The 27,091-nt window shown below is 46.2% G+C and overlaps 1 protein-coding gene across 1 annotated transcript; it reads right to left on the reverse strand.

The window, feature by feature from the left end:
* Positions 1 to 9,746: 9,746 nt before the first annotated feature.
* On the reverse strand, positions 9,747 to 18,881 carry ATP6V1F (ATPase H+ transporting V1 subunit F). The gene is made up of 2 exons (XM_068111837.2): positions 18,522 to 18,881; positions 9,747 to 10,478 (listed from the first exon to the last, which is right to left on the reverse strand). The coding sequence occupies exons 1-2, from the start codon at positions 18,680 to 18,682 to the stop codon at positions 10,277 to 10,279; spliced, it is 363 nt and encodes a 120-aa protein (XP_067967938.1). The 5' UTR covers positions 18,683 to 18,881; the 3' UTR covers positions 9,747 to 10,276.
* Positions 18,882 to 27,091: the final 8,210 nt, after the last annotated feature.

Here is a 27,091-nt window from a genome sequence, read left to right on the forward strand (position 1 = left end):
CGACCAATGAACATCACAGGTCAGGTCTGGGACACCTGACCTCCGACACCTAAACCCTCCGATGATGACGGAATCACACAATCTTCGCAGCTATTGGCCACCCAGTACCCACGTACTCTTGTTATTTGCATCTCGGTCTGTCGACTTTGTTGTTCTGTCTCTTTGCTGGTTTGTCACTCACCTCCAGGTCACAATTCTAAACCGATCGTTATTACACTTTGCCAAGTTGTCGAGGAAGTCACAACTCAAGAAGCCTGTTGATTGTGAGGTCAAAGGTCGAATTTTAAAAATCGTCGTTTTTCAACCGATTGACTTAAAATGTGAACAGGATGTGCAAACACGTCACTGAATTGGGAAACCACCAATTATTTTTCATGTCGACATCGGCCTAAATTTCAACATAGGCCAAAGGTCAACAACTTGGGTGAAATTTTTCTAAAATCCTCAAATTTCATCCGATTGACTGGAAATTTGAACAGGATTTCCATATCAGGTCACTCAATTCAACCAACGATCATTTTTAGGTCAACATAGGCCTAAGGTCAACATAGGCCAGATTTCTAAAATTGGCAATTTTGTCAAAACTGAATTGGGAAACTATTTTTGAGGTCAAAAGGTCAAATGTCAAGTCAAGGTCAAATATCAACTGAAGGTCAAACTTCTAAAATCATCCCTTTTTATCCTATTAACTTGAAAATTAAACAGTAATTGCATAGCGCGTCACATCTATCTATAATTCCAGTAATCTCTGTCTGTACGTTTGTACGTTTGTCTGTGACCGCTGTTTCTCGACAACCACGGGTCCGATATACTTTTAACTTGCCAGGTATATTGCTGGGGACCCGAGGATGTGCCTTTTCAAGGTTTCATATTAATCGGACAATTACTTACCGAGCTATGTCCAAAAAACGATTCAACCAATCAGAGAGCAGCGAACTATCGCGTGTGCCGAACGTGGCGGGCACACTCTGCCTCGGATGGCACATTTGAGAGCGTATTCATTTATTTCACGTTTGCAAACTATGTTGGCGTTAAACTATGTTTTACAACTAATAAAAACGAATTTGCGATTCATTCGCTTTCCTGCGCGTTTGTGCACGCGATGGCGATTTCTTTACCAAACTCCGGAAGCCGTTCGCTTTGGACCAAACCATTTCATGTAAATAGAGGGGGGGGATTGTCACCGTACTCGCAAGCCGTTCGCTTTGGACCAAACCATTTCATGTAAATAGAGGGGGGGGATTGTCACCACTCGCAAGCCGTTCGCTTTGGACCAAACCATTGCATGTAAATAGAGGGGGGGGATTGTCACCACTCGCAAGCCGTTCGCTTTGGACCAAACCATTGCATGTAAATAGAGGGGGGGGATTGTCACCACTCGCAAGCCGTTCGCTTTGGACCAAACCATTTCATGTAAATAGAGGGGGGGGGATATAATTTTAGATATAGATATAGTACGGGCATGCCCTAGTAATTGGGAAAGCAACTAATTTTGAGGCCAGAGGTCAACAACTTGGGTGAAATTTTTCTAAAATCCTCAAATTTCATCCAATTGACTGGAAATTTGAACAGGATTGGCCTATCAGGACACTGAATTCAACCACTCATTATTTTTCTGATCGTCACAGGCCAAAAGGTCAACATAGGCCAGATTTCTAAAATTGTCAATTTTAATCCGATTGACTTGAAATTTGAACAGGATTTCCATATCAGGACACTCAATTCTACCAACGATTATTTTTGAGGTCAACATAGGCCAGATTTCTAATATTTGCAATTTTGTCTAAACTGAATTGAGAAACTATTTTTGAGGTCAAAAGTCAACTCAAGGTCAAATGTCAACTGAAGGTCAAACTTCTAAAATCATAAATTTTCATCCCATTAACTTGAAAATTAAAGTGCAATTGCATAATGCATCACACAATTGGGAAAGCAACTATTTTTGAGGTCAAAAGGTGAAAGGTCAACTCAAGGTAAAACTTCTAAAATCATCGATTTTATGGATGCAAAATACTTGATATAAAAATTGGTGCAAAAAAAAAAAAAAAACATGGAAAGTATTTTTTTTTAGCAATAACAGAAAAAACTAGATGGTATTCATAGAATACTTACCCTGCACAGTCAACTTGTTGTGAGCCAACTCTTCTGTTTTTTAACATATTTTTTTTCTTTGATCCAATATGGCTGCCAGACCACGTGAGTGATGACATCATAAATTTATACTCTAATATAATTGTTACATAGATCATGCTCAATACATTTCAAACTGATCAGACTAAGCGTTGTCACTTTCGAATTATGACGTCATAATTATGGCACCAATGACGTCATCGCTAACAACACCTATTCCCCATATGGAGGTATTTACAATGAGCCACGTTTCAATTTTTTCCATGCAGCGGTTTTGGAGATATAGAGGTGCAACATTTTTCGGTTTTTCCAAGATAGCGCTTGTACCACATGACCGATGACGTCATGATTATCATTAAAATATTCTAAAGGAGGAGGTGCTCAGATGGTGAAAATTTCATGTCCATCAGACCAAGTTGCTGAAATTTTTAAAATAATGATCGGATGGATGTGTTGTATTTGTCGAATTATGACGTCATAACGAAGGCATCGAGGACATCATCATTAACATATCTTATTCCCCAAGGCGAGTAGTTGACAATGAGCCTGGTCTCAATTTTTTCCATGGAGTGGTTGCAGAGATAGAGGTGCTAAGTTTTTCCAAGATGGCGCCTGTACAATGTGACCTGTGACGTCATAATAATCATTTAAATATTCTACAGGAGGAGGCGCTCCTATGGTGAAAATTTCATGTCAATCGGTCCAACGGTTGCCGAGAAAATGATTTATTTAAATGCAGACACGTACGGCACATGTACGTACGTAACAGAATGCTTACCCGCGCTTTTCGCTTCGCGAGCACAGGGTAACAACAAAGTACTGTATTTATAGCAAAAATAGCACTACAACCACGGAGGTCTTACAATAAACCTGGAGGAGCGGTGTGCCGTGAATCGCTATTAACGCGAGTGAAGCCAATTTGAAGAGCTCGAGCGGCCATCTTGGCATGCCGATCATTTTGTAAACAAACTACAGAAAAAGTAGAAACTGATTGCTCTCAAAGATTGTTTCATGGAAAATTGTCGAGTTATTTGCTCCCTAAATTGGGAGAGAATGAGTGGGGATTCATCCAGCATCAAGATGCTTGGACTTGGGACCAGGCAAAGGTGCAGTTAAAGGGCCAATCACATCCAACAGAACACAGAAAAAAACAACATGGCTGCACAACTATCGGGGACGTCTCTTCACGGTGGTTGTACCCTCCAAATATTCCCCATTCTTCCCTGCTGTGCCCGGATTCGTCAAGGCAGCGCGGTCATGGTCAAAGAGCCGATCAGTCCCCATGGACCGGCCCGTTCCCTCGTCTCTCTCTCTGGCGTGGCCCTGACTTCCTGAAGCCAGGGGTACACCATCCTAGATGTGGGGTATCTCTGGGTCACTCCTCGGAGCTGGATTGGCTTCTCTGTGCCACGGGCCTGTTCGAGAGAACTGTCTGGGGCTACACAACATGACTGCAGGTGAGTATTTACATGAGTAGTCCTGACATTAGAGCCAATGGACTGTGATCCACCACAAACTATTGATGATACCTGTTATTCTTTACTGATGCGAGAACAAGATGAGCTCGCTGTACTTTTTCGTGATGTGCGCCTCACCTTGTTGTTCATTCATTGTTCTCATCTCATGATAGAATAAATGATGAATTCATGAATGATGGCACTCGCACTCAATTTCACCTCGCTCTTGTGGAGAAAAATAAATCCAGAGGTCACACCTGCCCGTCGGTGTAAATCAAAGATGCCATGGCGTCTTTCAGAAAATGTAGGCGAGTTATGGCTGGCACCGTGAACAAATAAAAATTACAAACATTGTTTAAACTGTGAGTAGCAAGTGGTCTGGTGTTCTTAGATCTCCGTTGGCATGAGCTGACACTGCTTGATATCTGGGTGGTTATTGTCTGAGGAGCAGCTCCTCTGCTAGAAACAAATTCACATTCCGTTATGTATGAAAATCCAGCCATATATGGCTACGAATGGAAACCGTGACAAACCACACATCTTATTTCCTTGGGTATTTCTTGCGTGCGATGTGTTATGCCCTCCTCACAAGGGATGAATAAATAATACATTTGGGCATTCATTGCTTCAATGTTTCCCTCATGTTTCCCTCCCAAACCCATCCCTCTCTGTACCCACCATACCCAGTCGTACCCTGCTGCTCCTGGACTCCGTGTCCTTTCCTCCTGACAAGGTGGAAAAGTTTCTGTCAACCCTCGACTCTGATTCTGCAACTGGACCCGACGGCATCAGCCCACGGGTCCTAAAATCCTGCTCTGCTGCTCTTTCTCACCCTCTCTCTGTTCTCTTCACCCTCTCTTTTGCTCAAGGTCAACTGCCATCTGCTTGGAAATCAGCCAACATCACCGCTTTGCACAAAAAAGGTGCAAAAACAGATCCTAGCAACTACAGACCAATCAGCCTTCTCCCAATTATCAGCAAAGTCATGGAATCCATCATTGCTTCGGATATGAAATCTTTCCTCTTCTCCAATGGCTTGATCTCTGATCATCAATTTGGTTTCAGACCAGGTCACTCTACTCTGGACATGCTGCTTCTGCTGTCTCAACAATGGATGGAGGTCCTCAATGCCAAACAGGAAATTAGAGCTGTCTCCCTCGACATATCACGTGCCTTCGACACGGTCTGGCACCCCGCTCTGCTCACCAAACTCTCCTCCTTTGGTATCCATGGAAATCTCCACGCATGGCTGGCGGACTTCCTCTCTAGTCGTCGTCAACGTGTGGCCCTGAATGGGTTTCTCTCATCTCCTCTTCCTGTTCAGGCTGGAGTTCCCCAAGGCAGTGTTCTGGGCCCCGTGCTTTTTCTGGTCTTCATCAATGATCTCTCTGACTCTCTCGAAAATCCTCTCTATCTCTTTGCTGATGACTCCACTCTCTGCCGCTCCATTCCTCTTCCCTCAGATCGGCAGTCTGCTGCCTCCTCACTCTCTGAAGACCTGGACAAAATCACAGACTGGTCAAACAAGTGGAACATGTCTTTCAATCCTGACAAATCTCACACTCTTACTATGTCTCTCCGAAAAGATCGACTGGACAACCCTCCCATCTACTTTCTCAACAATCCTCTCCAAGAAGTTCTGTCGCTCAAGATTTTGGGTCTCACTATCTGCCATGATCTTTCTTGGGAAAACCACATTTCCAAGCTGGCCTCCAAAGCCAGTCGCCGACTGGGCATCCTCCGTCGTGCGAAGTCCTTCCTCGGCACACCTGAGCTCCTCACCACATACAAGGCTTTCATCCGCAGCTCAATGGAATACTGTTCTCCCCTATGGGCCGGTGCTCCTGCCTCACACCTAGCTCAGCTTCACGCTGTTGAAACCAAAGCTTTCAGAATTATTGGAATCTCCCGCGATGAAGCTATCTCTGAGGGCCTTTCACTCACTCACCGCAGGCAGGTAGGTGGTCTTTCTGTCTTCTACCGACTCCTCTCCGGCCTTGCACCCCCAGCTCTCTCTGTGCTCTGTCCCCCAAATATTCCTACAGGTCGCACAAGATCTGCCAGCAACCCTCTGATGGTTAAACTGCCGAAATCTCGGCTCTCTGCTCACCTTCACTCTTTCATTCCTCTTTTCTCCCGCCTCTGGAACAAACTCCCTCACTCCCTTCAATCCCACTCCTCCCTCCAGGTCTTTAAAACAGCTGTTCACCACCATCTCTTATCTTCCCCCATCCAAAACCTTGATCTTTTCTACCCCCGCTAATTCACCCCAGATCCACCTTGTTTGAAATTCCAACTTCTTTCCTGGAAGTCCTGGCAGTGTCCATATGTTTTATACCTTTCCCACCGCCCCCTTCCCATGCCCCCCCCCCCCAAAGCCCTCGCCCTCTCTCAGATCTCTCGATGTCTCCATGTCTCTCGGTCCCTGCTCTCAAATGTTGTGTTTGTGTCCTTCCCCCTCTCTCCCCATCTTGTCTACCGCTCCCGATGTTATATGTTTTATGTGTCGGTTTGTCTTTCTGTGTGATTAATGTTCGCTCTTTCACGAGCCTCGATCTTGTATACAAAAAAAAATAAAAATAAAAATAAAAATAAAAATGATATATTCAGCCAGAATGTTGCTGCTGGTGCTCAAGTTTGAGGCTGCGACAACTACGATTACAACTGCTTCCTCGACTTCAGATTTGAGAAATCAACCTCACCTTACCCAAGTCTTTCACAAACCCACTGGAAAAGGTTGGAGTGTTCTGGCAAGAAATCACAATAATCAACAGTAGACAATGAAAAAACAAGAAATACATCGTGCATAGCACGACACTTGCGAAATCCCTAAAATGTTATTGACCTTTGGCCTATGTTGACCTGAAAAATAATTGTTGGTTGAAGTGAGTGACCTGATATACAAATGCTGTTCAAATTCCCCGTCAATCGGATGAAATTTGAGGATTTTAGAAATTTCACCCAAGTTGTTGACCTTTGGCCTATGTTGACCGTTTGGCCTATGTTCACCTAAAATTCAAATGGTCATTGCATTCAGTGATCTGATAATCCTCTTCAAATTTCAAGTCAATCGGATGAAAATTGAGGATTTTCGAACTTTGACAAAGTTGTTGACCTTTTGGCCTATGTTGACATAAAAAATCAATTGGTCGTTGAATTCAGTGAGCTGATATGCAAATACTCTTCAAATTTCAAGTCAATCGGATGAAAATTGAGGATTTTAAAACTTTGACAAAGTTGTTGATCTTTTGACCTCAAAATCAATGGGTTTCTTCCAGATGGCCAACTCTACCATTTAGTGACGTTTTGTAAAAATCAGTTTAGAATTGTGACATGTAGGTGACTGACAGACAAACAGACAGAATAACGCACAAGACCAACCAATATACTTGAAAAATCTTCGATATTCACAAGGTAGCAATTTGCCATTGGGGCAGCAGTACCAACCCGTTCGGACATCAAATGCCAGCAGTGGAAATTTAAAATCTACGAGCAAGTGTTATCAAAGTGGAGCAGCTTAACATCCCTCCACATGGCGTCCTTTTTGCTTCAGTGACTTACTTTAGTGCAAAATACCTAGGTGCTAAATGTGGCCTTGCAACTAACTCACCCATGTTGTATATACACACGCAACACGTGTTCTGTGTCATTTATGGAGAAGTTGGCGAGTAAATGCCACCCCATCATCTTGCTATAATTCACCAAATGTCTGTCTGTCCGTCTGTCCGTCTGTTCCCAGGTACCGCAAAAACGGCTGAACCGATCGCAACGATATTTTGGGTGGGTAATCCTGGGACGCCCGGGAGTACAACAACAACACAACAGGCATTTTAGGGCCATTTTCCCTGCAAGAGCGGGGGTTAGCCTTGCGGTCCCCATGACAATGTTCTCCATTTTGCCCTATTTTCTGCATCTCCCCATGTTAACCCCCTTGCCCGCATTTCTTCTTCGACCATCTTTAGCCAAGTCTTTCTCGGTCTTCCCCGTCCTTTACTTCCTTCTACATTCATTTCCATCACTCTTCTCAACCAGTCACTTTCATCCTTCCTCAACACATGACCAAACCATCCCAACCTGTTTCTCTTCACAGCATCAATCACAGGCTCTATTCCCATCATCTTTCGCAATTCATCACTTGTCTTCCTCTCTCTCAACGATACTCCACACATCCACCGAACCATTCGCATTTCCACCCTTCGTTGCTGCTCTACATTCATTACCCATGTCTCGCTCCCATAAATCATAACACTTCTCACACATGCAGCATACACCTTTCCCTTCAGCTTCAACGACACTCCCCTCCTCGTCAGCATGCCACTCAGTTCCCGAAACTTCTTCCATGCACATCTCACTCGAGCAACTGTTGCCGAGTCTGATCCACCTTCTCCATTCAGCATGTCTCCTAGGTACCAAAATGTTTTCACACCTTCCAGCTTCACGCCGTCTCCAAGATCCAACTCAACATTTCCTCCATCTGCAGCTCCTTCTGTGTACACCTTACACTTGAATGTAGCTGCCACACTGGTTAATGACCCTCTCAGACCACTACATTTTTGATGAACCCACTCAGCGCACATTGGACATTGAATGGAATTCATTCCGACACCCTTCCTGCACACAGCACACGGCCACTTCCCAGTTCTTTCCACCTCACCACATGCTTTACCACTTGCCATCAGCTTCGTTTTTCCGATATTCACCTTCAGACCTTTTGACTCCATACATTCCTTCCACTTGTTCATCTTCTCCTTCAGTCCATCCATATTTTCCGCAATCAACACCAGATCATCTGCATACAACAACTCCCACGGTAAACCCTCCTTTATGTTCTGAGCCAGCACCTCCATGACAGCTACAAATAGTAGTGGACTTAGTACCGACCCCTGATGCACTCCCAACTTCACCTTAAAACTCACCACTGTTCCCGTCCTTCGTCCTTACAGCTGTGCGTGCTCTTTTGTACATTGCCATCACTACTCTGATCAACCATTCCTCCACTCCTAACTTCCTCAATGCCCATGTCACTACTTCACGTGGAACCCTATCGAATGCTTTCTCCAGATCAACAAACCCAAGAAACAACTTCTTCCTCTTCTCCATATACTTCTCCTGCAACTGCCTCACAATAAAAAGCGCGTCTGTCGTTCCCCTTCCTGGCATGAATCCAAACTGCATTTCGTCAATCTTCACTTTCTTCCTTATCCTCCTCTCCAACACCCTTTCCAATACCTTCATTCCATGCTCCAATAACGTTATCGCTCGATACGAGCCACAGTCCAGAAGGTCACCTTTCCCCTTGTATAGAGGGACGAGGGTACTCAGTTCCCAATCCACTGGAATGCAGACTGGAGTACAATAGGCTATATTGTTTTTCCAATTTTCCAGTTTTTCCAAACACGATGGAATAATATTTACCGATATGAACAGTGATGTGGCTTTTGTTGAAATTCGACAAATACTGTTTAGATTTTGATGATTTGCGTGTGATATGATTTAACGGATGTTTATATAAATCGTTTAAAATAAAAAATAGCCTTCAATTTCTGATATTTTGCCTTTTCATTTGGGCCTCCCATTTGAAGCCCCGCCCATAGGGCGGGTACCGTTGTTCGTACAATAAATGGAGCATCAAAAACAACGACTTTGTCACATCTAACTTGAGAAATTTTCCTTTTGTTACTGCGTAAACATTAATTCACCAGGTTGAGGAGGAATGGATTCATGCATGTGCTCTATATCTATAAAAGGTCTAACAGGATGGCCTATAGGTACGCACACTCACCTCTAAGCCGTCTAGCCTGGGCTAGAATCCCAACCCAGCTATAAACTGTCATCCAGGTGTTTCACAGGCAGGGCGATTCATCAAGGTGCGTGTACCGTCCCATTTGCCAGAATTGCTTGTTGGACGTTAAAGATCCCACCCTGTCGTTCACGAAGAGTAGGTGAGCTATACCCGGCATCCTCAACAAGTTCCAAATTGCTGCCCTAACCGACTGCTGGGAAGGTAACAACAAACGAGGAAGCATAGCCCAGGTGAATGACTCGTTCAGCAGTGGCGACGCTCTCTAGAGCATGGTCACCACCTGAAAATGTCAGCAAGACTATTCAAACTATTCCAAAGTTAGAAACTTAAAAAGAAAAGGAAAAAGAGAATGTGGATAATGATGATGAATCTCTGTTTTAGAAAGAACAATTACATATTAGAGGTTACACATTGGTATTTCTTGGTACGTGACGGGGAGCACGTTTATCATCAAGAGACAAAATCACCACAACACAAGATGATTTGACTCTTCTTGGGACTAAAGAAATTAAACATTACAGACAGCAAAACAAAGAAGTGCAATTTCAAGCCGATTATGTACAAGGCTTTAAAGGAATACCAACTTCCGAACAGGTGCACAACGAGGAAAGCTGCAGCAAACTTGTTAAACCTTCAGGGAGTCGCGCGTTCCACAGACGAGCAAAGCTTTCGATCACGGGGAGATCAATGGAAACCAAACAGAAAAATCAATACCAAAAACGAGGTGGGAATGAAACACAAAAAGGAGGTGCAGAAAAGTATCAATGATGGAGGGAAAATTTAGGGGCGAAATGGTGAAGATGATCGAAGAAAGAAGAGGAATTTGGGAGAAGACGATACGTTTTGTCATGAAGCCGTACGTGCCGATTCAGTGCATGTCCTCGATTCAGCGCATTTCCTCGGCACTGAACAAGCCCTTGGCACGGCGCAGTACGGAGTCTTTGGTGGGGTCGTAAGGTTGCTCCTTGGAAGGAATTTCAAGCACGGCGGGGATCGACTGATTGTGCTGATCGACCACGTGTCGGATCATCTCGGCAATGTGTTGGTTGATCAAGATGATTCCAATGTCCTCCCTGTTCAGAAAGCTCCTGGAAAGGCAAGAAGAGAAATCATCAGAGCAGGAAGCAAGATGTTGTTTGATTCGTGTGTGGACCGGTCCCTTTCTGCTCTGACAGAATGATCGTCAACTCCAAGGGCATCGCCCGAATTTGTCTAGTCGGTTGTGACCAGCAGAGTCATCACCCGATGCTAATCATTCACCTTACGAGTTTCTACCTGTGCCCTCTCCTGCCTTTACTTTATATCATTTTCATGTATTGGTCGCGAGCATGTCGTATACCTCAGTCGTTAAACCTCTCAACTCCACACTTCTCCCATTCCTTCAGCAGGACACCTCCTCCTTCATACTCCCATTTCATACTCTCCATCACACACTTACCTGTCCAAGCACTCAATGAAAAAAAAAACGTATATAACGTGCATGTATATATATATATAGTTTTTTGGGGGTTTTTTTCCATCCCACTCAATTAAAAAATAAGTTTTCAAAAGAATTTTTTTTTGAGCCTCCATCTTCTCCTCCTCTGGATGGTGGATGTGATGTCCTCACACTATCAAGCGCTTATGGCTGCTAAGGCAGTTTCATTGGCAAAGACGCTTTTGTGATAAGTTCGTGTGGCAGCTGACAGATTAGGGTGACGGGGGGGGGGGGGGGGGGGTTGTTGTGGGGTTCTTTGTCTTGCAGGTTGTGCTCCTCGCACTTCAGTGCCTGTTAGAGGGTACCACTCGAGTCTGTGTTGCCACAGGCTTGCCGCGAGAAAGCTTGAGGCCGGAACACAGTGGTGTCTCTGTCTTCTACCGCCTCCTTTATGGCCTTGCACCCTCTGCTTGCTCTGTCCATTCATTGTCACCCTCCTCCCCACTACATGTTTCTGCAGAGCAGACATGGTCCACCATCAACCCCCTTCTGGTGATATTAACTAAATGCAGCATCACTGCTCACCTCCACTAATTTGTTCCTCTTTTTTCCCCACCTGTGGAATCAACTTCCACATCCTCTTGAAACTCAGCTATTACCTCCAGATCATTAAGACAGCTGTTCACCACCATCTCAGATCATCCCCAATCCAAAACCATGATCTTCTCTACCCTCGTTAACCCACCGCAATCCCTCCTCCTTCCAATTTTCCCTCTTTGGAGTTTCTTTCTGTATCCATTTTGTCCACCCCATCCATCCTCTCCAATCCTCCCCACGACCCTTTGCTTGTCCAAATCTCCCTCCAAAGCTGTTGGTTCCCCCTCCTGCTACTGTCCCTTTTGCATCTTCTTATGTTCCGATCTGTCGACTGTACGAAGTCTTCCACAAGCTTCGACTACGGTATGTATACAAAAAATTCCTTAAGATACTTTACCGGTTAACTGTACACATATAAATTATTAACACATTGACGGTGGATGGCAACACTGAAATGGATGGGAGTGGTGGAAGCAGAAGTTAGGATGGTGAAGGGAACAAAGGGAAGAGTTTTAGTTGGTCCGGGGATGTCGGTGGAGTTCAATATGAACATCGGTAGAGGCAGGGAAGCGCTCTCAGCCCACTCCTGTTTATCATGGTGATGGAGCTGGTAAACAGGAAGTGAACATGAGGGGTGTTCTGTGGAGGACATTGTATGTGGACGATCTGGCTGTTGTGGTGTCGATCAAGTGGGCGATGCATGAAGTAATGGGGGAGTGGAAGAAGGCATTTGGGAAGCATGGGCTGAAAAAGAGTATGGAGAAGATGTGGGTCGGGCAGCAGAGAAAATAAATGAATATCATGTTAGAGGGGAAGGAGATCAGACAGGTTTGAGTATCTGGGGGGGGGGGGGGGGGGGTACAGTGACCGGGGATGGTAAGTCAGAGGTAGAGGTGTGGAGGATTCAGGTGGGTGTGAATGTGTGGAGGAGGATTCAGGTGGGTGTGAATGTGTGGTGGAGGATTCAGGTGGGTGTGAATGTGTGGAGGAGGATTCAGGTGGGTGTGAATGTGTGGAGGAGGATTCAGGTGGGTGTGAATGTGTGGAGGAGGATTCAGGTGGGTGCGAATGTGTGGAGGAGGATTCAGGTGGGTGCAAGTGTGTGGAGGAGGATTCAGGTGGGTGCAAATGTGTGGAGGAGGATTCAGGTGGGTGTGAATGTGTGGAGGAGGATTCAGGTGGGTGTGAATGTGTGGTGGAGGATTCAGGTGGGTGTGAATGTGTGGAGGATTCAGGTGGGTGTGAATGTGTGGAGGAGGATTCAGGTGGGTGTGAATGTGTGGAGGAGGATTCAGGTGGGTGCGAATGTGTGGAGGAGGATTCAGGTGGGTGCAAGTGTGTGGAGGAGGATTCAGGTGGGTGCAAATGTGTGGAGGAGGATTCAGGTGGGTGCGAATGTGTGGAGGAGGATTCAGGTGGGTGTGAATGTGTGGAGGAGGATTCAGGTGGGTGTGAATGTGTGGAGGATGATTCAGGTGTGTGTGAATGTGTGGAGGAGGATTCAGGTAGATGCAAATGTGTGGAGGAGGATTCAGGTGGGTGCAAGTGTGTGGAGGAGGATTCAGGTGGGTGCAAATGTGTGGAGGAGGATTCAGGTGGGTGCGAATGTGTGGAGGAGGATTCAGGTGGGTGCAAATGTGTGGAGGAGGATTCAGGTGGGTGTACATGTGTGGAGGAGGATTCAGATGGGTGCGAATGTGTGGAGGATGATTCAGGTGGGTGTGAATGTGTGGAGGAGGATTCAGGTGGGTGCAAATGTGTGGAGGAGGATTCAGGTGGGTGCAAGTGTGTGGAGGAGGATTTGGGTGGGTGTAATGGCAGACAATGATTTCAAGGAGATTGAAAGGGAAGGTTCTGATGTCGTGCGTAACACCGACCTACAGTCTGGAGACGGTGGCACTGACACCGAGACAACAACGGAGGCTGCAGGTTTGCGAGAACAACTGGGTCAGGATTGCGGGATTGAAGAGTGTGGATAGAAGGAGGATAGATGAACTGAGGGAGGAGATTGGTGTGTAGATGAGCTTGACGGGGAGATTGGTGAAATTGCGGCTGAGATGGGCTGGACACCTGGTGCGGATTGAGGAAGAGAAAATGGCAAAGAGAGATGATTGGGTGAAGAGGGATTTCAATAAGATGGGGGTGCTTAGAGGGTGGAGAGAGTTGACTAGGGGCAGAGGGGAGTGGGAGTATCGTGGTAAAGACAGAGCAGTAGCTTGGTGCCATCGGTCCTCACACCTTATAAAGGGAAGAGGAGGAGGATACGACGGTTTCCCATTCGCATGAAAAACAAATAGAAATTGGTTTCAGCCTCATTTTCTTTACCAAATCACACGACGCAAGAAATCTGTGGATTTACCAATTGCATCTCCTGGTTGTTGCTCGTACTTCAGTGACTTGTGGGAATCGAACATTTTTCCGATCCTATAAACTGTGGAACTCTCCCTTTGAAACACACAAAACCTCATCAATTTTATGGTTTTATAAACCCGTCCAAACATACCACTCCTTAATTGCCTTTTCTTACCTCTTCCGTTGAGCCGACACGATGGCATGGAGGTGTGCACATTCACCGCAAGCTGTCTACCCAAACCCAGGTATAAACTGCCATCCTGACGTTTTGCAGGCAGCGTGATTCATCAACGTGTGTGTCATCCCTCGGATGGATGATAAACTGGTCATCTCGTCTGCCAGCATAAGTTGGTCGATGTTGAAGGTCCTGTGGCGTCCTGCGCGAAGAGTAGGTGAGCTATCACCAGCACCCTGTTCTTCGTGAAGAGTAGGTGAGCTATCGCCAGCACCCTGATGTTCTTCGTGAAGAGTAGGTGAGCTATCGCCAGCACCCTGATGTTCTTCGTGAAGAGTAGGTGAGCTATCACCAGCACCCTGATGTTCTTCGTGAAGAGTAGGTGAGCTATCGCCAGCACCCTGATGTTCTTCGTGAAGAGTAGGTGAGCTATCACCAGCACCCTGATGTTCTTCGTGAAGAGTAGGTGAGCTATCGCCAGCACCCTGATGTTCTTCGTGAAGAGTAGGTGAGCTATCACCAGCACCCTGATGTTCTTCGTGAAGAGTAGGTGAGCTATCACCAGCACCCTGATGTTCTTCGTGAAGAGTAGGTGAGCTATCACCAGCACCCTGATGTTCTTCGTGAAGAGTAGGTGAGCTATCACCAGCACCCTGACCAAATTACAAATTTCTATCCTAATGTAGTAGTTGAGTAGCCAGACAGGCCTCCCATGCACCCTCTGGAATAATTAACGGCACCTTGTTTTTTTAAATGCATAAAGGTGTCCTATAAAATATTTAAGATGTTCCTATTGCGAAATATTGTCCCATGGGCTTTTTATGGCGGCCATCTTGGATTTCGTCCTGCATAGGCGGAAAGATTTATAGCTTTTGAACTATGCATCATAGAAAGATGTGTGACCCCAGTTTTCTATACAATTTTCACATGAGAAAACGTTTAGAAGCATCAAATTAAGGATTAAATGACGTTTCATGGACAAAAACACGCATTTCGTGGAAACATTTAAAACGGCAAAATTAGAGGAAAGACACGAAGGAAATGGCCCCATTGACGCTCGGGTTAACATTGGCCTTTACTATCCCTACTTGTCGTGAAAGGCGACGAAAAGGGGCGTCAGGTGGATCGAGAGGCAACTAAAACATAAATTATTCAGTTGTAGGCACTAGATCATCATCTCTGATCAGCTGCCTTCAGTGACTGGTCACCTCTGCACTTTCAGGAGCTACTGGGTCCGACGGGTGTGGTTGGGTAAAGTCTACAAATCGCCACACCTGGCTCTTGGGTCTTTCTTCTTTTTCTGTGCTACTTCACGTTCATCTGTTTGGGTGGAGGTACAGGTTACAGTTCGATTAGATGTGCTTTGCTTATTGACAATTGATGTACGTCATTCTACTTTCAGGTTATGACTTAAGGAACATTTGCAGTCATCTCAGTGTTATTAGATTATATGTGCTGTTCTGCATTCAGGTTATGGCTGAAGAAAACCCATAAATGTGGTGAAGGAGTGAAGGTAATAGATACAGTGTATGAACTTGTGCATCCAGCGTGCAATAACCTCCATTCACAGCTTCAGCAACCCTTTCACTATTCCAAACAAGGACGAGCTGTACTCCCTCCTCGCCTCTGGCGCAGCTGCATCTCCTGAAGTCGAGTTTGATGTGTTGAGAGCAGAAGCCGCAGCACAGGCTGCCAAGCAAGAATTCATCGAGAAGCGGTTCAAGAACCAGGCGTCCGACATGGGATTCTTCGACCCTGTCAAGAAGCTCAAGCTGTTGACAATGGAGGCTAGGAACAAAGTAGCAAAACTCCCATCTTCTGAAGGAAAGGTCAGTAAACGCTTGAGCCTTGACATATTTGTTTTATCAATCTTCGATTAATCTTTTGCAGCAATGCATTGCTGTGTCATTTAAAAATACTAATTTCGTATAAAGCAAATACCAGAAACATTGGCTTTGTTTATGCCCGTTGCAGTTGATCCAGTACAAAGAACAGGGAGATCTCGCTTTCCAGCTTCTCATCACATCACAGCTAGTCGATGAGCCATTAGATCTGTTAGAATTGATGAGATATTCCCCGACTCCAGTCCCTCCATGCCTCGGTACACCAGACGGGTTTTTTTGCCAAGACCAACAAGGCCTCCATGCTTCATTATCTTCTGTCTGACCATACTGAGGAAGTGCCTTACCCCAGGGATGCTTTCCACATCCAAGACGGCAATGCCTTGCTCCATGCCCTGATGGACCTTCCACCAACCTTTGGGGGGATCTGTCTGAAGGCACTGGATCATATGATCTCAAAGAAGAACTTCGTCTTTTCCACAGACTCTTATGATCAACTCCATTAAGGCACAGGAGAGGTCGAGGCGAGGGTTTGCACCACCACGTCATTTAGACGGACCGTCAACTAGGTTACCAGCTGACATGAAGCCGTTCCTCCAGAATGACATCAACAAGGAACAGTTGTGTCAGCTCCTGCTGAGAGTGTGGAGCAGCAAGGCGGCGGTATCTCGGCTGGAGGGCTGCACGGCGGCTGTCCTGGTTGTGGAGGGTGTGGCTCATCGTCTCACCGTTACAGATGGAGAGGTGTCGTCGTCCGAGATCCACAGCCTACGGTCCAAACAGGTATGTAGCTTTGTATACGAGAGCTAAAGTAATTCTAATCAATTTCGTGAACCCAAAAAGAGTTTGTGTATTGTAATATTGACAACAGAACATTTATTTTTCAGGAGACAGACAGACACGCGTGTGGTGCTGTACCTGCAGTATGCATTGTCTTCTGGATTCAGAGATGCGGTTGTTCGTACACCCGATACGGACATATTCGTTATCCTTCTACATTATGCCTCCTCTCTCAACATCAATATCCATCTCATTATGTGTCGGTTTGTCTTTCTGTGTGATTAATGTTCGCTCTTTCACGAGCCTCGACCTTGTATACAAAAAAAAAAAAAAAAAAAAAAAAAAAAATCTCGATACAGGAACGGGGAAGCAGCGTCGACTCATTGACATCACAGCACTCACCAAGTCCCTGGGCAGTGATCATGCGACAGCGTTGATGGGACTGTACACATTCACTGGAGATGATTGTAACAGCGCATTCAGAGGAAAAGGCAAGGTAGGGCCTTTGAAGAAGCTCCAGAAGTACCCCAGATTCCAGAAGGCATTCATTGACCTGGGGTCTGATTGGAAAGTAAAAGATGAGGTTTTTGATGCGTTGGAAGAGTTCACCTGCCTGATGTATGGGAACACACGTATCAAGAGCATCAATGAGGTGTGTGCTCTGATGCTGAGGAAGATGGTGGGTGACGAGGACAAGCTCACGTCAAAGTCCAAGGTAGACTTTTCCTGACTTCCGCCCTGCAAGGATTCCCTCTATCCGCATATTGACAAAGTCAACTACCGTGTCTGTCAATGGAAGAGATCCCATGCTGCAATCTATGACTGCCCACTCCCTCAGGATGGCCACGGCTGGACCAAGGATGACGGCCCCCTCGAGCCTCTATGGTCACGCGGACCGGTCCTTCCACCTTCCATGGTGGATATCCTGGATAAAGGGGACAACGTTGACGAAAAGGACGACGAGGAAGATGGAGTGGATGACTATGACGAGCTTCTGGCATTCCTTGCTGAAGATGACGAGTGATACTGAACCGACAATGAAGAACTTTGCTGAAAAAAACAGACTGATTACCTCAGATTTCTTGTAATTTTCTGTTTTTGGCAATAAAACATTGATGCATCCGTGAATTGATGCTTCTAAACGTGTTTTCTTGTGAAAATTGTATAGAAAAGTGGGGTCACACATCTTTCTATGATGTATCGATCAAAAGTTATGAATTTGTCACCTATACTGGACGAAATCCAAGATGGCCGCCATAAAAAGCCCATGGGACAATATTTCGCAATGGGAACATCTTAAATATTTTATAGGACACCTTTATGCATTTAAAAAACAAGGTGCCGTTAATTATTCCAGAGGGTGCATGGGGGGCCTATCTGGCTACTCAACTATAGAGGGCTTTACATCAGGAGCAAACCCACACTCGGGCAATGACGTCACCCCACAGCCTTGTGCTGCATAAGAACGAAGAAGAAGAATACCTCTTGGTTTGTACAGTGCTTTGAGGTTTTAGTTTCGATTGAAAATCGCACTTGTTTACGCCTCCAGGCTACAAGGTCCAACCGTAGGGCGCGATGGCAAATGCAATCACCATATGGCGAACATCATCAACATCTTGAACAGGATGAAAGTCCAATTGGAGAGAAGGCAAAGCTCAATGACAATGTCGAAGTAAGCACGTCCATCGGACAAGGTTCACCTTACCCGCGGAACGACGGACAACTGATCGAATAATCAACACCTGGACAAATTACCCAATGACACACCTGGGGTGTCCTCCAATGGAGCGTCCATTGGCATTACCAAGCAGCTCGCAGAGCGCTCAAGTCGCTTAAGCACTCCAGCGAGCCGCTCGATACGGAACGGATGGCTTGGCAAGCACTCGCCAGCTGATTGGTGATGAATATGATACAAACCCCGGGCCGTCACAACGTACACTCGTCGACCTTCGGCCTCGACCTTACTTACTTGAAGGTTTCCTCGATTTCGGCGATGCTCGTCTCCTTCTCCACCACCAGGAAGTTCGGCTTGCGATGCTTATTTAACTCGCCGATGCCGCCGAGCAAGAACCCGGTGCACGTATCCTGGTCTCCAATCACCGAGATGAGCTTTCCCTTCAGCACGGACATCGTGCGGCCTCTTCGTCTTCCTTGTGTTGTGTTGCCTCGTCGTGGTTGTTGTTGGTTAAATAAATGGTGATTCCTTTCAAGGAAGAACAGAATGACACAAAGATAAAACCCAAACAAAGTTGATCTCACAAATCACCAATGAAAAGACAATAACAAAAGAACAGATATGACTGCCGATCGTTAAAAGAACAAAAAAAATAAAAAGTTTCCTGACGTCACATCCGGAATTTCCGCACATAATAAATGATTCGCGTTTGCCCAAATGAACATCCGGCCGTAGAATCTACATATATGTATATAATCTTATCTATAATGGAGCAAGTGTTTGTATGTATGTATGTACGCATGTACGTTCTTCACCCATTGGTTGGACAGCTGACCTGATCACCCACAAATGTAACCTGAAATACTTGACCTAAAGTACCCAGAGGACCCAAAAGACCCTCCCACTCCTCCTCTTCCCCCCCATTCCCCCCCCCAACACACCGAGGAGCCAAAAGACCCCGAGGAAGCAAAAGACCCAAAGACTAAAAAGACCCCGAAGACCCAATGGACTCCAAATACCCAATGGACCCCGAAGACCCTGAAGAAAACCAGAAGAAAATGCATTCATATTCAAATTCAAATATATCGGCTCGAACCGCAATGCATTTGAATGCGGTTAGAGCCGATAAATTCGGCTTGTAGACAGACCAGAGGGTTAAATACCCTGATGACCCAAAATACCCTGAATACCCAAAAGACCCTGAACACCATTAAATACCCCGAAGACCCAAGAGAACCAAAAGACCCCGAAGACCCAAAGGACCACAAAGACACAAAATATCCCAAAGATCCTCGAATACCCCAAAGACCAAAAAAAAAAAAAAAGACCTTAAAGACCCAGAAGACTAAAAGACCCAAAAGAACCCAAAGATCCTTAAAGTCCCAAAAAACTCCAAAGAATGAAAAGACCCCAAAAACCAAAAAGACCCCAAAGACTGAAAAGACCCCAAAAAGGAAGCGGAGGTTGCAGAATCAGAGTTTTTGGACCCAAAAGACTGAAAAGACCCTCAAGACTCAAAAGACCCTTAGAGGGGAACCCAAACGCATTTTTAGCTGCGACAGCAGCTCTATGAGAGGACCGCGTTGTTGTTCTTGTTGTTGGGGTGCCTTTTTGAATAGCGCATGCGCATACACTCGGACGTGCGTTGGTATGAGGTAAGAACATCGCGAACTAAAATCGCGATTTGTTTGAAGAAACCAGAATGAATTTAGCAACAAAGACAACATGAATGTTTTCATATCAATCTCGTTTCACAGAACTTGACACAAATTAGGTCATCGCGGACTAAAATCGCGATTTGTTTGAAGAAACAGGAATAAATTCAGCTGAAAGACAAAAAGACGCCAGTGCATGCGTATAATTTAATGACTGGTCGAATTTGGTAGCGCACATTGCAACGGATATCCTCATGATTCTACACGTCGCAGCTGGTGACCACACTGTGGTCATTTTTCTCTTGTTTTTTTCCTGAAAAAAAAACCATTGGCAATCATCACGGTCTAATTTGAAGGGAATTTTGTTTTTGATTGTTGATTTTCGAGATTGCCAGTGACGTCACATTGTGAACTCACCATGACGTGATCCTGCCGCTACGGTTGACGGGGGTTAGTGAGGGGATGGTGGAGGGGAGGTGTGTGGGTTGGGCGTGGGTATTGTTAGCTTGGGTGACGGTTGATCAATGATGGGGGATTGTAAGGGGATGGTGGAGGGGAGGGGTGTGAGTTGGTCATGGGTATTGTTAGCTTGGGTGAAGGTTGATGGGGGATTGTGAGGGGATGGTGGAGGGGAGGGGTGTGAGTTGGTCATGGGTATTGTTCGCTTGGGTGAAGGTTGATGGGGGATTGTAAGGGGATGGTGGAGGGGAGGGGTGTGAGTTGGTCATGGGTATTGTTAGCTTGGGTGAAGGTTGATGGGGGATTGTGAGGGGATGGTGGAGGGGAGGGGTGTGAGTTGGTCATGGGTATTGTTAGCTTGGGTGAAGGTTGATGGGGGATTGTGAGGGGATGGGAGAGGGGAGGGGTGTGAGTTGGTCATGGGTATTGTTAGCTTGGGTGACGGTTGATGGGGGATTGTGAGGGGATGGTGGAGGGGAGGGGTGTGAGTTGGTCATGGGTATTGTTAGCTTGGGTGAAGGTTGATGGGGGATTGTGAGGGGATGGGAGAGGGGAGGGGAGTGAGTTGGTCATGGGTATTGTTAGCTTGGGTGACGGTTGATGGGGGATTGTGAGGGGATGGTGGAGGGGAGGGGTGTGAGTTGGTCATGGGTATTGTTAGCTTGGGTGAGGTTGATGTTTTTTTTCTGGAAAATTGAGATGCCTCAAAAACCAAGGCCACTTAAGTTGAACATGAATCAGCAAGAGCAATATTACCAAAGGAAATCAGCAAGAAATCCAAGTCAAAGTCGTTGTGTCAGCAGAACATATCCGATGGCAGAAAAATGTGTTGCACAGTTGGAACAAGATCGCCTGTCGGGTGGGTACTCTGCTAGTTGATACAGCCAATTAAGGAAAGGTATGTGTTAAATGTGATGTGATATGTCAAGCTGCATTTCAGGTTTTAAATGTAATAGCAGCCAATGCAATCAAAACTAGAACAGCACCGGAAGAGAGCACACCTCCACCAGGCTGAACAGTTTATGTTTTGCATCCCACTGATAGGCCGGATCTGGATTTGGACCTGAACCAAAATCTAATCGCTTGTTCTTGTCACAAAACCAACTCATCCACCTAGTTTAGTCATAACTCGTCCATAATATATTTTTAAATATCATGTGTTATATCGCTTTTCACCTGATCTCTCAATGGTGAAGAATCGCTTAAAAAATAAATAATTCTCGTTTCCGAATCCAAAATCAGATCTTCACCAAAATCAGATTGCTTCGTCCTTGTCACACACCCAATCGATTCACCAAGTTTCGTCCAAATCAATCCATAACTTTTTGAGATATCCTGCTATGTATCGGTTTTAGCCCGATCACTCAATGGTGAAGAATCACTTAAAGATTAAATAATTCTTGTATCCGAATCCATAATCAGATCTTCACCAAAATAAACCTGTCCTGTCCTGCGGAGGTAGTAAACCTGTCCACATTTACGGATCATACAGGAGAGGAAGAATAAATAGGAATCTTCACAAACGGGAACGAAGTTAATTATTCATTCATTTCTCATTATACGGCTTGTTAAATGTGAACACAGAACACCACCTCTTCAATGTTAACCAAAATTGGGGTTCAGGGTTCAAACAATGATGACAAACGTTCACGAGCGTGAGGAATCAATCACAGCACGTCAAGGCCGCGGGACAGAAAGAGTTAGACCCAGGACACGCTGCACAGACGAACTCGTGCAGGGAGTTGTGGGTACATGGAAGAGGAGTGGGTACTGGGTAGTGTGACCATTGTTTGGGGGGGGGGGGGGGAGGTGGGGTTTATGGACGCACATAGCCGGAGCTGCAGTGTAGCTGGATCAGGGGCAGCGGATGTAGAAGCAGGTCACATTTTATAAAACACGCATAGCCGGAGCTGTAGTGTAGCCGGAACAGGGGCCCTGGATGTAGAAGCAGGTCACATTTTATAAACCGCGCATAGCCAGAGCTGTAGTGTAGCCGGAACAGGGGCCGTGGATGTAGAAGCAGGTCGCATTTTATAAACCGCACATAGCCAGAGCTGTAGAATAGCTGGATCAGAGGCAGCGGATGTAGAAGCAGGTCACATTTTATAAACCGCGCATAGCCAGTGCTGTAGTGCAGCCGGAACAGGGGCCGTGGATGTAGAAGCAGGTCACATTTTATAAACCGCGCATAGCCAGAGCTGTAGTGTAGCCGGAACAGGGGCCGTGGATGTAGAAGCAGGTCACATTTTATAAACCGCGCATAGCCAGTGCTGTAGTGCAGCCGGAACAGGGGCCGTGGATGTATAAGCAGGTCGCATTTTATAAACCGCGCATAGCCAGTGCTGTAGTGCAGCCGGAACAGGGGCCGTGGATGTATAAGCAGGTCACATTTTATAAACCGCGCATAGCCAGTGCTGTAGTGCAGCCGGAACAGGGGCCGTGGATGTAGAAGCAGGTCACATTTTATAAACCGCGCATAGCCAGTGCTGTAGTGCAGCCGGAACAGGGGGCGTGGATGTAGAAGCAGGTCACATTTTATAAACCGCGCATAGCCAGAGCTGTAGAATAGCTGGATCAGAGGCAGCAGATGTAGAAGCAGGTCACATTTTATAAACCGCGCATAGCCAGTGCTGTAGTGCAGCCGGAACAGGGGCCGTGGATGTAGAAGCAGGTCACATTTTATAAACCGCGCATAGCCAGAGCTGTAGAATAGCTGGATCAGAGGCAGCAGATGTAGAAGCAGGTCACATTTTATAAACCGCGCATAGCCAGTGCTGTAGTGCAGCCGGAACAGGGGCCGTGGATGTAGAAGCAGGTCGCATTTTATAAACCGCGCATAGCCAGTGCTGTAGTGCAGCCGGAACAGGGGCCGTGGATGTATAAGCAGGTCACATTTTATAAACCGCGCATAGCCAGTGCTGTAGTGCAGCCGGAACAGGGGCCGTGGATGTAGAAGCAGGTCACATTTTATAAACCGCGCATAGCCAGTGCTGTAGTGCAGCCGGAACAGGGGCCGTGGATGTATAAGCAGGTCACATTTTATAAACCGCGCATAGCCAGTGCTGTAGTGCAGCCGGAACAGGGGCCGTGGATGTAGAAGCAGGTCACATTTTATAAACCGCGCATAGCCAGTGCTGTAGTGCAGCCGGAACAGGGGCCGTGGATGTAGAAGCAGGTCGCATTTTATAAACCGCGCATAGCCAGTGCTGTAGTGCAGCCGGAACAGGGGCCGTGGATGTATAAGCAGGTCACATTTTATAAACCGCGCATAGCCAGTGCTGTAGTGCAGCCGGAACAGGGGCCGTGGATGTAGAAGCAGGTCACATTTTATAAACCGCGCATAGCCAGTGCTGTAGTGCAGCCGGAACAGGGGCCGTGGATGTATAAGCAGGTCACATTTTATAAACCGCGAATATATGGAGCTGTAGTGTAGCCGGAACAGGGCCGTGGATGTATAAGCAGGTCACATTTTCTTAACCGCTAATATATGGAGCTGCAGAGTAGCCGGATCAGGGGCTGTGGATGTATAAGCAGGCCACATTTTATAAACCGCGGATAGGCGGGTTCTGCGAATGGCGAATTTGTGAATGTCAGGGTTGTACAATATACTGCTCTTCCCTCACACCAAGAGCCTAATAAAAGTGTTCTATTATTACCTCACTGTTTTCTCTAACTTCTATCCACACAGAATCCTCCACATTTAATGTCATCCCTTACAATAGTCTTTTAACCCACTCCCCCTCTCCTATTTTCTCTTTCCTGTAACACATACATCTTGAAGCCTTCTAGAGCTGTCCGACATATTGTTACCTGGATGGATATTGATAAGTTAGATTGTGGTAAGAATAGTATGGTCCATATATGTGTGTAAGTTAGATCACTCTTGTAAAGGGGAAAATGTAAAGGGGAAAAGGGGAAAATCGCTAACAGTGTAGGGTGAGTTCGTTTTGGAAAACCTCCTGTAAATCAGGCAAGGCTGGGTGAGGTCTTGTGGCGCAGGGCGTTCAACAACAACGGCACACTAGAAAGCATATTTCAGTTTCGGAGGAAAGGGCCATTACAATGTTTGGCCTGCAGACTTTGCAAGGAACACTTTCGTTCAGGGCTGTCCCGCAGGGTGGGAAGGCCGGATGATAACCTCGTCCCCAAGCAGCGGACGGCCAATAACAGGGACTCCCTGCCAGAGTTTATGAGGGTCGTGGCATGGTCACACCCCGCACGGCAGTTGAACATTGCACATGGCTACGTCACTTTTGCTCTCTCTTCTCCACCCTTCAAGGAAGAGACGTCCCTCTCATCTACCAGCCGCAATCCCTCACCTCCTCCATTCTATCCGGGCTCTTCTTGACATCTTTGTTCCTTTCACACTTTTCTGGAGGAGTAGCGGTCGAAACCCGAATCCAATCCAGGTTCTTCCTGATGACTCTACCTTTGCTTCTGATGACACCAATGTTGTTCTCTCATTTGGTTTCATCACAACCCTTTGGTTTGTCAATTTCCCAAAACACTGTAGCTATTTCTCAAATCCTCTGAGCAAACCTTCCCTATATCATTTGCATCGACTAATGTGATCCTGACCTGGCCAAGCCCTTTGTTATTTAACCTCCTATAAGTGTGGTTACTTGGCCACAAAGTGGGGGGTTCAGAGTATATTTTGAATGTTAGTTATCCATTTGATCCGCCATTTTGTGGCCAACCTGTAAATCCATTACTACTGCTCCTTCAAAGCACCGTACCTTTGTGTGTTTAGGATTCTTCCTAAAGATGGAAGCATCAAGATATTTAATGGTTTCATTGCTCACTTGTCCTTGCCTCACCCTCTCCATAGCACTCACCCTCATCACTGCATCCACTCGCTATACCATCCCCACTGCCGACACAATTATTGCTTGTCGTCCCTACAGGCTGCGGAAACACCACTTCTCATGTAATCCCAATCCCAACCTCAACCTACAGTCTTTATTGCTTGTTGCATCTGAATTGTTGATTAGCCCGTTGATTAGTTGAATTGTTGATTTCACTTACTCACCGCAGGCAGGTTGGTGGTCTTTCCGTCTTCTACCGACTCCTCTCCGGCCTTGCTCCCCCAGCTCTCTCTGGGCTCTGTCCCCCAAATATTCCTACAGGTCGCACAAGATCTGCCTGCAACCCTCTTATGGTTAAACTGCCAAAATCAAGACTCTCTGCTCACCTTCACTCCTCTTTTCTCCCGCCTCTGGAACAAACTCCCTCACTCTCTTCAATCCCACTCCTCCCTCCAGGTCTTTAAAACGGCTGTTCACCACCATCTCTTATCTTCCCCAATCCAAAACCTTGATCTTTTCTACCCCCGCTAATTTCACCCCAAATCCACTTTTTGAGGTGCTGACTTCTTTCCTGGAAGTCCTTGGTGTCCTTGCGTTTTATACCTATCCTGCCCCCCCCCCCCCCCCAGGCCCTCTCCCTCCCACACATCTCCCGATGTCCCTGCTCTCAAATGTTGTGTTTGTGTGCTTCCTCCCCTTCTCTCCCCATCTTGTCGACCGCTCCCCTTTTTATATACTTTGTTTGCTTGTTTGTTTGATTTGTTTGTTTGTTTGATAAATGTTAGCTCTTTCACGAGCCTCGACTCTGTATACAAAAAAAACAAAAACAAAAAAACAGCCCCAGTGAGTTCTGCTCGGACAAGCTTGCGGCACAGAGATAGCCGTATTGGTCTGCTGGAAGCGACCCAAATATCCCTCACATATGAAGTTACGCTCTTGGCTTTGTGGAGCCATACAAGCTTCCATAATGTGCTTTATTGCATGGGGGGGGGGGGGGGGGGGGGGCGGCCTGGAAGATGTTGCAGGTATCATCACTGGTGTCCTCGAATCTATGTTTGCACTGGAAAAGCTGAGAGTGGTGTCCACAGCGGAGGTGTGAAAGTTGAACTCGATCAGACCTGGGGGAGTAATTTCTCTGGGTCATCAATGGATGTGGGTTTAGTGTCCAGGATACTGTTTGGGTCCAGGTTGGTGATTGCGTTCATGGTGATGTAGGTATGGATGCATTTTTTGTAGTTGTCGTTCATTGGTGAGGGCATGCCTTAAATAATGTTGTTGTGTCTTTGTGGTGGTTTTAATGTGTGTAGGGGTCTGTGGGTGGTTGGACATGCCGTGGCAGGAGTGATTACAGTTGGTTCGAGCACCTGTGCACCTCTCATGTCCAAGTGGTCTTTGATTTTTAACATATTTTAAAAATGTTTGTGATGCGATCTGAAAATGGCATGGATGTGTTACAAGTGACCCCTAGTGTTTTTGTTTGGTGTGTGTTTGTGTGGGATAGAAATGTTCAATGTGATGTGCGGTGTATTGCTGTGTTCATTGGTGTAATTTGTTTAAAAAAAAGAGATTGGCCACATCTTTTTTAATGGCGAATGTTTTTATCAGTGTTGAGTCTCTTGACATTTCAAAGTTGGCCTCCAAAGCCAGACGGCATCCTCCATCATGCAAAGTCCTTCCTTGGCAAACCTGAACTCCTGTTCTCCAACAAGACTTTCATCCGCAGTTTGAAGGAGTACTGCTCTCCCCTCTGGGCTGGCTCCCCTTCCTCATCTTGCTCAGTTAGACACCCTGGTAACCAAGGCCTTCAAGATTATTGGAATCTCCTACGATGAAGCTGTCTATGGGCCTGTCACTTCGCCATCGCAGACAGAGGTCGGTGGTCTCTCTGTTTTCTACCGGTTCCTTTCTGGTCTTGCACTCTCTGCTCCTTCCGTGCTTTGTCCCC

Source organism: Myxine glutinosa, chromosome 4 (assembly GCF_964187855.1).
Source record: "Myxine glutinosa chromosome 4, kmMyxGlut1.1, whole genome shotgun sequence".
Lineage (NCBI taxonomy): Eukaryota > Metazoa > Chordata > Myxini > Myxiniformes > Myxinidae > Myxine > Myxine glutinosa.